General features: G+C 50.7%; 1 protein-coding gene across 1 annotated transcript in view; it reads right to left on the bottom strand.

Annotated features, from left to right (window-relative positions):
- Positions 1–529: 529 nt before the first annotated feature.
- Positions 530–11,448, bottom strand: part of LOC117474866 (GON-4-like protein) — a gene marked incomplete at its 5' end in the record, with an annotated part of 37,183 nt that continues 26,264 nt past the window's right edge. Inside the window, 8 exon segments of the mRNA XM_034120875.1 lie at positions 530–797; positions 871–973; positions 1,060–1,907; positions 1,954–2,276; positions 3,512–3,695; positions 3,895–4,203; positions 6,228–6,371; positions 7,004–7,201. Coding sequence (XP_033976766.1) covers positions 654–797; positions 871–973; positions 1,060–1,907; positions 1,954–2,276; positions 3,512–3,695; positions 3,895–4,203; positions 6,228–6,371; positions 7,004–7,201 — 2,253 coding nt within the window.

The following is an 11,448-nucleotide window of genomic DNA, read 5'->3' as shown; positions in this document are numbered from 1 at the left end:
TAAATATATGCAGTAACTATTTTTGCTCTAGGCAACTCAAGGGCTCAGGTAATGTGATTACTAGATGAATAATGGTCCAAAATAACATTAAATGCATAGGGTCTTTTGTTAAGTAACATACTTTCGTCGCCGGCCGGCCGATACATGCCGCGCATTAAGTGGGCCTGTCTGTCAATTAATCCCCGGGCCACTTTTTCCCCCCAGTCCGCCCCGGAGTGTAACTCATTACATTTCAGATAAAGTAATATTGTAATGTAACTAATTACTTTAAAAAGACAGTAATAAGTAATATATTACATTTTGGAAGTAACTTGCCCAACACTGCTCCTGACACACCGGACACATAGTGATGTAGAAAAGACATCAGAGAGTGCATTTAGTTTGATAGGAGAGCTTTCAAACCAAACGCCTGAACCTCGTTCATCGTGGCTCAAACAGACCAACTCTTCTCTAAACAGGAGGAGACATTTCCCACGATAACAATAACAATAACATGTAAAAAAAATGAATAATAATAATAAATCCACACTTTGATGAAAAAAACCATGTTTTATTTTTAAAAGAAATTTTACAAAAACATTAAATAATCTGATATTTTCATATTTACACTAAACACATCTTTGAATCCCTTCCCAATAAAAGTCCTGCAAATGTCAAACAAGCTTCGGCTCTTCTGATTGGCTGTCATCCCTGTCTGCTTCCTCATTGGCTGCTGCCGGCTCAGGGGGTGGAGCCTCGTCCTCGGTCTGCCGGGCCGTCCGAAACAAACGCATCAAATCCCGAAACCGCCGCGACACCTAGAGACACGAGAAGAGTTACTCACACTGTCGACCAATCACAGCGCAGACAGAAAACAGAACAGCCAATCACCTCGCTCGGAGACTTGTTGCCAAGCAGAGAAGAGACGGCCTGAAAAGTGCTCTGATTGGCTCCTTCCTGCTGACACGTCGTCAAAATGACCCGGTCTGCCTCTCTGAAAAACAACAGCCATCGACAACGCTTTTATTATATTGTTGTTATTGTTGTTGTTATTGTAGTTGTTGTTGTTGTTATTATTACCTGGTCCACAGGATGACCTTCTCTCCGCTCGCTGTCAGAGAAATGTTCTTGGCAGGCTGGTTAGAGGAGGTGAGGGAGGGGGATAATGGCTGGTTAGAGGAGGGGGATAATGGCTGGTTAGAGGAGGGGGATAATGGCTGGTTAGAGGAGGGGGATAATGGCTGGTCAGAGGAGGTGAGGGAGGGGGATAATGGCTGGTTAGAGGAGGTGAGGGAGGGGGATAATGGCTGGTCAGAGGAGGTGAGGGAGGGGGATAATGGCTGGTTAGAGGAGGTGAGGGAGGGGGATAATGGCTGGTTAGAGGAGGTGAGGGAGGGGGATAATGACTGGTTAGAGGAGGGGGATAATGGCTGGTTAGAGGAGGGGAGGGAGGGGGATAATGGCTGGTTAGAGGAGGTAAGGGAGGGGGATAATGGCTGGTTAGAGGAGGGGGATAATGGCTGGTTAGAGGAGGTGACGGAGGGGGATAATGGCTGGTTAGAGGAGGGGGATAATGGCTGGTTAGAGGAGGGGGATAATGGCTGGTTAGAGGAGGGGGATAATGGCTGGTTAGAGGAGGTGAGGGAGGGGGATAATGGCTGGTTAGAGGAGGTGAGGGAGGGGGATAATGGCTGGTCAGAGGAGGTGAGGGAGGGGGATAATGGCTGGTTAGAGGAGGGGAGGGAGGGGGATAATGGCTGGTTAGAGGAGGGGGATAATGGCTGGTTAGAGGAGGTGAGGGAGGGGGATAATGGCTGGTTAGAGGAGGGGGATAATGGCTGGTTAGAGGAGGTGAGGGAGGGGGATAATGGCTGGTTAGAGGAGGGGGATAATGGCTGGTCAGAGGAGGTGAGGGAGGGGGATAATGGCTGGTTAGAGGGAGGGGGATAAGGCTGGTAGAGGAGGAGGGGGGGATAATGGCTGGTTAGAGGAGGGGGATAATGGCTGGTTAGAGGAGGTGAGGGAGGGGGATAATGGCTGGTTAGAGGAGGGGGATAATGGCTGGTCAGAGGAGGTGAGCGAGGGGGACAAAGAGGGGGAGATAACAGGTGAGCACCCCCCCACCTCCTCCATCCTGCTCCTCTTCACCGTTGGACTGGACTCCTCACTGGTCTTCCTCTCCTCCTCTTCTTCTTCTTCTTCTTCCTCATCCTCCAGCTCCTCCTCTTCCTCGTCCTCCTCTTCCTCCTTCTCATCAATCAGAGGGAATGAGCCTTCCCATGATGCACTGCTGTGACCTGAGGACGAGACAGGACAGTTATGAGACATTGGGGGTACGTCCTCTACTGACCCAGAACCCTCAGGGTCCAGTTCCCAACATGTCCCCCCAGCACAGGTCCAGTTCCCAACATGTCCCCCCAGCACAGGTCCAGTTCCCAACATGTCCCCCCAGCTCAGGTCCAGTTCCCAACATGTCCCCCCAGCACAGGTCCAGTTCCCAACATGTCCCCCCAGCACAGGTCCAGTTCCCAACATGTCCCCCCAGCACAGGTCCAGTTCCCAACATGTCCCCTCAACACAGGTCCAGTTCCGAACATGTCCCCCCAGCACAGGTCCAGTTCCCAACATGTCCCCCCAGCACAGGTCCAGTTCCCAACATGTCCCCCCAGCTCAGGTCCAGTTGCCAACATGTCCCCCCCAGCACAGGTCCAGTTGCCAACATGTCCCCCCAGCACAGGTCCAGTTCCCAACATGTCCCCCCAGCACAGGTCCAGTTCCCAACATGTCCCCCCAGCACAGGTCCAGTTCCCAACATGTCCCCCCAGCACAGGTCCAGTTCCCAACATGTCCCCCCAGCTCAGGTCCAGTTGCCAACATGTCCCCCCAGCACAGGTCCAGTTGCCAACATGTCCCCCCAGCACAGGTCCAGTTCCCAACATGTCCCCCCAGCACAGGTCCAGTTCCCAACATGTCCCCCCAGCACAGGTCCAGTTCCCAACATGTCCCCCCAGCACAGGTCCAGTTCCCAACATGTCCCCCCAGCACAGGTCCAGTTCCCAACATGTCCCCCCAGCACAGGTCCAGTTCCCAACATGTCCCCCTAGCACAGGTTCAGTTCCCAACATGTCCCCCCAGCACAGGTCCAGTTCCCAACATGTTCCCCCAGCACAGGTCCAGTTCCCAACATGTCCCCCCAGCACAGGTCCAGTTCCCAACATGTCTCCCCAGCACAGGTCCAGTTCCCAACATGTCCCCCGAGCACAGGTCCAGTTCCCAACATGTCCCCCGAGCACAGGTCCAGTTCCCAACATGTCCCCCCAGCACAGGTCCAGTTCCCAACATGTCCCCCCAGCACAGGTCCAGTTCCCAACATGTCCCCCCAGCTCAGGTCCAGTTGCCAACATGTCCCCCCAGCACAGGTCCAGTTCCCAACATGTCCCCCCAGCACAGGTCCAGTTCCCAACATGTCCCCCCAGCACAGGTCCAGTTCCCAACATGTCCCCCCAGCACAGGTCCAGTTGAACCCAGTTACCTGGTGGCGGGCTGTCGTCCCCCTTCAGGTCCTTATCACCTGGATGGAGGTGGGCGGGGCTTATCTGTGCGTACAGAGGGTCCAGCCTCTTCATCGCTCGGGACACGCCCCCTGGTGCCTTGTTGCCGTGGCAATGCAAGCATCCTTTCCTGTGGTGTCTGCGGTTATCCGACCAATCACAGTCCTGGAACATCAGAGTTATTTTAACTTTGGTTAGTGACTAGACTCTGGTTGCTATGAGCAGAGCGTATTAACTTGCGTGTATTAAATGATATTAACTGATTTAATTATTACTTAGTAGAGACATTATTGGGATGAGTGAAGTTAGTGGGTTTATGTCCAGAGGGGCCTCATCACTGAAGCTAGCCTCAATGTTTTCACACCTTGTAGTTCCTGTGGGCGTCCATCTTCCTCCTCTGGCGCCGGCTCGTCATTGGCTGGATCTTAAGCCCCTCCTCTTCTTCTTCCAGCTCCGGGAGCGTCACTTCCTCGAAGCCGCTGCTGGCTCCGCCTCCTAACAAGATGCCGACGCCCTCTCCACAGTCTGGCCCGCCCCCTCCTTCCTCCGGCCAATGAGCTTCCTCAAACTGTCCCGGGCGTGCTGGAGGGGGGCGGAGCTCGTCGAAAAATACCCAGAATTCAGCTTGGAGATGGGTGTGGCCTTTCAGCAGCGCGGCCATCTGAGCCTTCAGCTGGAAAACAAATAGAGATGATGAGCTTTTGAGTGTTGGGTGGTGTAGAGCTGGTGTTGGGTGGTGTAGAGCTAGTGTTGGGTGGTGTAGAGCTAGTGTTGGGTGGTGTAGAGCTAGTGTTGGGTGGTGTAGAGCTGGTGTTGGGTGGTGTAGAGCTAGTGTTGGGTGGTGTAGAGCTGGTGTTGGGTGGTGTAGAGGTGGTGTAGAGCTAGTGTTGGGTGGTGTAGAGGTGGTGTAGAGCTAGTGTTGGGTGGTGTAGAGCTAGTGTTGGGTGGTGTAGTGGTGGTGTAGAGCTAGTGTTGGGTGGTGTAGAGCTAGTGTTGGGTGGTGTAGTGGTGGTGTAGAGCTAGTGTTGGGTGGTGTAGAGGTGGTGTAGAGCTAGTGTTGGGTGGTGTAGAGGTGGTGTAGAGCTAGTGTTGGGTGGTGGAGAGCTAGTGTTGGGTGGTGTAGTGGTGGTGTAGAGCTAGTGTTGGGTGGTGGAGAGCTAGTGTTGGGTGGTGTAGTGGTGGTGTAGAGCTAGTGTTGGGTGGTGTAGAGGTGGTGTAGAGCTAGTGTTGGGTGGTGTAGAGCTAGTGTAGAGGTGTAGAGCTAGTGTTGGGTGGTGTAGAGCTAGTGTTGGGTGGTGTAGAGGTGGTGTAGAGCTAGTGTTGGGTGGTGTAGTGGTGTAGAGCTAGTGTTGGGTGGTGTAGTGGTGGTGTAGAGCTAGTGTTGGGTGGTGTAGTGGTGGTGTAGAGCTAGTGTTGGGTGGTGTAGAGGTGGTGTAGAGCTAGTGTTGGGTGGTGTAGTGGTGGTGTAGAGCTAGTGTTGGGTTGTGTAGTGGTGTAGAGCTAGTGTTGGGTGGTGTAGAGGTGGTGTAGAGCTAGTGTTGGGTGGTGTAGAGGTGGTGTAGAGCTAGTGTTGGGTGGTGTAGTGGTGGTGTAGAGCTAGTGTTGGGTGGTGTAGTGGTGTAGAGCTAGTGTTGGGTGGTGTAGAGCTAGTGTTGGGTGGTGTAGAGCTAGTGTTGGGTGGTGTAGAGGTGGTGTAGAGCTAGTGTTGGGTGGTGTAGAGCTAGTGTTGGGTGGTGTAGAGCTAGTGTTGGGTGGTGTAGAGCTAGTGTTGGGTGGTGTAGTGGTGTAGAGTTGGCTGGTGTTGGGTGGTGTAGAGTTGGCTGGTGTTGGGTGGTGTAGAGGTGGTGTAGTGGTGTAGAGCTAGTGTTGGCTGGTGTTGGGTGGTGTAGAGGTGGTGTAGAGCTAGTGTTGGGTGGTGTAGAGCTAGTGTTGGGTGGTGTAGAGCTAGTGTTGGGTGGTGTAGTGGTGTAGAGGTGGTGTAGTGGTGTAGAGGTGGTGTAGAGGTGGTGTTGAGGTTGGGTGGTGTAGTGGTGTAGAGGTGGTGTAGAGGTGGTGTTGAGGTTGGGTGGTGTAGTGGTGTAGAGGTGGTGTAGTGTTGGGTGGTGTAGAGGTGGTGTAGAGGTGGTGTAGAGGTTGGGTGGTGTAGGGCTAGTGTTGGGTGGTGTATAGGTGGTGTTGGGTGGTGTATAGGTGGTGTAGGGCTAGTGTTGGGTGGTGTAGTGGTGTAGAGGTGGTGTAGAGCTGGTGTTGGGTGGTGTAGTGGTGTAGAGGTGGTGTAGTGGTGTATAGGTGGTGTAGAGGTGGTGTAGTGGTGTAGAGCTAGTGTTGGGTGGTGTATAGGTGGTGTAGGGCTAGTGTTGGGTGGTGTAGTGGTGTAGAGGTGGTGTAGAGCTGGTGTTGGGTGGTGTAGTGGTGTAGAGGTGGTGTAGTGGTGTATAGGTGGTGTAGTGGTGTAGTGGTGTAGAGGTGGTGTTGGGTGGTGTATAGGTGGTGTAGGGCTAGTGTTGGGTGGTGTAGTGGTGTAGAGGTGTAGAGGTGGTGTAGAGGTTGGGTGGTGTAGAGGTGGTGTTGGGTGGTGTATAGGTGGTGTAGGGCTAGTGTTGGGTGGTGTAGTGGTGTAGAGGTGGTGTAGAGGTGGTGTAGAGGTGGTGTAGAGGTGGTGTAGAGGTGGTGTAGAGGTGGTGTTGGGTGGTGTACCTCGTGGATGCTGCTGGGACTCAGGTCTGGGCCGGTCTGCAGAGCTTTGATGATCTTCTGATAATGTGATGGATTATCTCCAAAACTGATCTCTAACTGTCGCAGGAAACGCCGGCTGCGCTCAAACGCCTGCTGCTCCTCAAACTGCAGGAGGACAGTCACATCAATCATTAGTTACACGTTACCAACACCTTGTCCATGATTTATTAACCAAAGTTATGATGATCAAACAAAAAGTGTGACGAAGGTCCAGAAATATGTTAAAAACGTGGGAATTAAACATTCCTTAGAATACTTTTTTAAATATGCAAAAAAAGTCCAACAAAATCTTGAAATTGAACGTCGCAGAAAGTTCTAAATGTAAGCAAAGAATTCACAAAATATATGAGAAAGATATTACCTACAAAATAACATACTTGAGATAATATCCAGGTGTGATCTCTCAGGTGTGACTGTGTTATTTCTAGGTGCACCTGAGATAATACACTGAGGTAATACACCTGAGGTAATACACCTGAGGTAATACACCTGAGGTAATACACCTGAGGTAATACACCTGAGGTAATACACCTGAGATAATACACCTGAGGTAATACACCTGAAGTAATACACCTGAGGTAATACACCTGAGATAATACACCTGAGGTAATACACCTGAGGTAATACACCTGAGGTAATACACCTGAGGTAATACACCTGAGGTAATACACCTGAAGTAATACACCTGAGATAATACACCTGAAGTAATACACCTGAGATAATACACCTGTGCTTACCAGTCCACACTGCAGCGCCTGCTCAGGATGCAGGAATGCAGCGAAGTCTCGGAGGAGGTCTGTCCGATCTCCCAGGATGCAGCGCAGCTTCCTGAACAACAGCATAACTTCCTGTCCTTCGCCCACCTGCTCGAAGTCGTTCAGGAGAGACACGAACTCCTCCACCTGTCCAGGCACGTCCTGCAGCGCTTCACGCACCTGGACACACAGAATGGTCACATACAGTTACCTGAAGCTACATGCTACATAAAAGCAGTGGCGACTACACAGCCCCACCTAGTGTCAGCAGAAAGTATTAAAAATGATTATTACAAAAAAAATGCAAAAGAATATATATAAATATTAAATATATTTTAAGATCATGTTTAATCATCTGATTCGTCTGCACATTGCTGTTTTAGTCTGTGTTCTTCTAATTAGTGTGTCTACAGTCACAGTGTGTGCCTATTGAGCTGTTTGGAGCCATGTGGGACAAAACCTGATCATGCCCCTCCCTCTCGCTGTGAAGTGAACGGTGACTGTAAAAACTACACTGCGCATGCTCAGAGTATTTTCCTATTTAATGTGTGTGGCAAAAAAATAATGACCATAGGGGCACGGAGCTACCATCCCCACCATACGTCATCTCACATCATTCAGAGCTGATTGGCTGTAAGTACGTGTGCCGCGAAAAGTGTGGTGTGTGAAGAGGAGACGAGAGAGCTGCAGTGACGCGTCCTAAAACCAGGAAGTAAGCTGCGCTTGGCTTCCCTCGACAAAAAAGCAATGAGGTTTCTCCAGAGGATTTTAGAAAATAGCTGGAAATAAGATCTGTGGGAAACGTACCTGTTAGATAAATGCACGTTTTGATTAGCCGGATAACATCCACATGTCTACCCTACTTTTATCATTTTTTTATCATAAATCTATGGATTAGATTTATGATAGACTTTTGAAACTACAAGAAGATAAGGAGGACTTTTACAAAAAAGATATAGAAATGTTTGTCCAGGAGGATAGGCAAATGGACTTCATCTTCAAGTCAAGGTAAGACCACAATTTGATTGCAAATGGGATCTTACTAAGAGAGAACAATTCAATATTTAAATGATAAAATTACATTTTTTGGGTATCCTTTTGTTGAACTGTCTGTTTAAAATTAATCGAAGCATCAGACAAAAAAAGCTTTTGAAAATAATATTATATTTTGGTTTAGGTCAAAATATAATATTTGTAAACCTGAAGAGTCAGAGCCTCAGCAGCCATGAACCTCACTGCACGTCACTGCAGAAGCTTATATATAGACATCTACGTTTTTTGTGCCCCACCACTTTTGTACATATAAAAACACCACTGCATACAAGCCATGAAAACTTTTTTAAAAAGTGGTCGCGAGTGCTGAGTCGTGTTCTGTTTGCCGAGTCATGTTTTAATGCTGACTCGTGTTGTGCTGAGTCAGGTTTAGATGCTGAGTCATGTTGTGCTGAGTCAGGTTTAGATGCTGAGTCATGTTGTGCTGAGTCAGGTGTAGATGCTGAGTCGTGTTCTGCTGAGTCGTGTTGTGCTGAGTCGTGTTCTGTTTGCCGAGTCGTGTTTTGCTTGCTGAGTCGTGTCGTGTTTTGCTGAGTCGTGTTTTGCTGAGTCGTGCTGTGCTGAGTCGTGTTGTGCTGAGTCGTGTTCTGTTTGCTGAGTCGTGTTGTGCTGAGTCGTGTTCCGTTTGCTGAGTCGTGTTTTGCTGAGTCGTGCTGTGCTGAGTCGTGTTCTGTTTGCTGAGTCGTGTTTTGCTGAGTCGTGTCGTGTTTTGCTGAGTCGTGTTTTGCTGAGTCGTGTTGTGCTGAGTCGTGTCGTGTTGTGCTGAGTCGTGTCGTGTTGTGCTGAGTCGTGCTGTGCTGAGTCGTGCTGTGCTGAGTCGTGTTCTGTTTGCTGAGTCGTGTTCTGTTTGCTGAGTCGTGTTGTGCTGAGTCGTGTTCTGCTGAGTCGTGTTCTGCTGAGTCGTGTTGTGCTGAGTCGTGTTCTGTTTGCCGAGTCGTGTTTTGCTTGCTGAGTCGTGTCGTGTTTTGCTGAGTCGTGTTTTGCTGAGTCGTGTTGTGCTGAGTCGTGTTCTGTTTGCTGAGTCGTGTTGTGCTGAGTCGTGTTCCGTTTGCTGAGTCGTGTGTTGCTGAGTCGTGCTGTGCTGAGTCGTGTTCTGTTTGCTGAGTCGTGTTTTGCTGAGTCGTGTCGTGTTTTGCTGAGTCGTGTTTTGCTGAGTCGTGCTGTGCTGAGTCGTGTTCCGTTTGCCGAGTCGTGTTTTGCTGAGTCGTGCTGTGCTGAGTCGTGTTCTGTTTGCTGAGTCGTGTTGTGCTGAGTCGTGTCGTGTTGTGCTGAGTCGTGTCGTGTTGTGCTGAGTCGTGCTGTGCTGAGTCGTGCTGTGCTGAGTCGTGTTCTGTTTGCTGAGTCGTGTTCTGTTTGCTGAGTCGTGTTGTGCTGAGTCGTGTCGTGTTGTGCTGAGTCGTGCTGTGCTGAGTCGTGTTCTGTTTGCTGAGTCGTGTTCTGCTGAGTCGTGTTTTGCTGAGTCGTGTTTTGCTGAGTCGTGTTGTGCTGAGTCGTGTTGTGCTGAGTCGAGTCGTGTTGTGCTGAGTCGTGTTGTGCTGAGTCGTGTTCTGTTTGCTGAGTCGTGTTCTGTTTGCTGAGTCGTGTTGTGCTGAGTCGTGTTGTGCTGAGTCGTGCTGTGCTGAGTCGTGTTGTGCTGAGTCGTGTTGTGCTGAGTCGTGCTGTGCTGAGTCGTGCTGTGCTGAGTCGTGTTCTGTTTGCTGAGTCGTGTTCTGCTGAGTCGTGTTCTGCTGAGTCGTGTTTTGCTGAGTCGTGTCGTGTTTTGCTGAGTCGTGTTGTGCTGAGTCGTGTTGTGCTGAGTCGTGTTGTGTTGTGCTGAGTCGTGTCGTGCTGAGTCGTGTTGTGCTGAGTCGTGTCGTGTTGTGCTGAGTCGTGTTGTGCTGAGTCGTGTTCTGTTTGCTGAGTCGTGTTTTGCTGAGTCGTGTCGTGTTGTGCTGAGTCGTGTTGTGCTGAGTCGTGTCGTGCTGAGTCGTGTTGTGCTGAGTCGTGTCGTGTTTTGCTGAGTCGTGTTGTGCTGAGTCGTGTTCTGTTTGCTGAGTCGTGTTCTGCTGAGTCGTGTTTTGCTGAGTCGTGTTTTGCTGAGTCGTGTTGTGCTGAGTCGTGTTGTGCTGAGTCGTGTCGTGTTGTGCTGAGTCGTGTTGTGCTGAGTCGTGTTGTGCTGAGTCGTGTTCTGTTTGCTGAGTCGTGTTCTGTTTGCTGAGTCGTGTTGTGCTGAGTCGTGTTGTGCTGAGTCGTGCTGTGCTGAGTCGTGTTGTGCTGAGTCGTGCTGTGCTGAGTCGTGCTGTGCTGAGTCGTGTTCTGTTTGCTGAGTCGTGTTCTGCTGAGTCGTGTTCTGCTGAGTCGTGTTTTGCTGAGTCGTGTCGTGTTTTGCTGAGTCGTGTTGTGCTGAGTCGTGTTGTGCTGAGTCGTGTTGTGCTGAGTCGTGTCGTGCTGAGTCGTGTTGTGCTGAGTCGTGTCGTGTTGTGCTGAGTCGTGTTGTGCTGAGTCGTGTTCTGTTTGCTGAGTCGTGTTTTGCTGAGTCGTGTCGTGTTGTGCTGAGTCGTGTTGTGCTGAGTCGTGTCGTGTTGTGCTGAGTCGTGTCGTGCTGAGTCGTGTCGTGTTGAGTCGTGTTCTGTTTGCTGAGTCGTGTTTTGCTGAGTCGTGTCGTGTTGTGCTGAGTCGTGTTGTGCTGAGTCGTGTTCTGTTTGCTGAGTCGTGTTGTGCTGAGTCGTGTCGTGCTGAGTCGTGTCGTGTTTTGCTGAGTCGTGTTTTGCTGAGTCGTGCTGTGCTGAGTCGTGTTTTGCTGAGTCGTGTCGTGTTGTGCCGAGTCGTGTTGTGTTTTGCTGAGTCGTGCTGTGCTGAGTCGTGTTGTGTTGTGCCGAGTCGTGTTTTGCCGAGTCGTGTCGTGTTGTGCCGAGTCGTGTTCTGTTTGCTGAGTCGTGTTGTGCTGAGTCGTGTTGTGCTGAGTCGTGTTGTGCTGAGTCGTGTTCTGTTTGCTGAGTCGTGTTGTGCTGAGTCGTGTCGTGTTTGCTGAGTCGTGTTGTGCTGAGTCGTGTTTTGCTGAGTCGTGTTGTGCTGAGTCGTGTTGTGCTGAGTCGTGTTCTGTTTGCTGAGTCGTGTTGTGCTGAGTCGTGTCGTGTTTTGCTGAGTCGTGTTGTGCTGAGTCGTGTTGTGCTGAGTCGTGTTTTGCTGAGTCGTGTTCTGCTGAGTCGTGTTGTGCCGAGTCGTGTTGTGCCGAGTCGTGTCGTGTTGTGCTGTCGTGTTGTGCCGAGTCGTGTCGTGTTGTGCCGAGTCGTGTTGTGCCGAGTCGTGTCGTGCCGAGTCGTGTCGTGTTTTGCCGAGTCGTGTCGTGTTTTGCCGAGTCGTGTCGTGTTTTGCCGAGTCGTGTCGTGCCGAGT

Source organism: Trematomus bernacchii, unplaced genomic scaffold (genome assembly GCF_902827165.1).
Source record: "Trematomus bernacchii unplaced genomic scaffold, fTreBer1.1, whole genome shotgun sequence".
NCBI classification, from domain to species: Eukaryota; Metazoa; Chordata; class Actinopteri; order Perciformes; family Nototheniidae; genus Trematomus; species Trematomus bernacchii.
The sequence above is the reverse complement of the archived record's forward strand: the minus strand, read 5'-3'. Positions and strand labels throughout refer to the sequence as shown.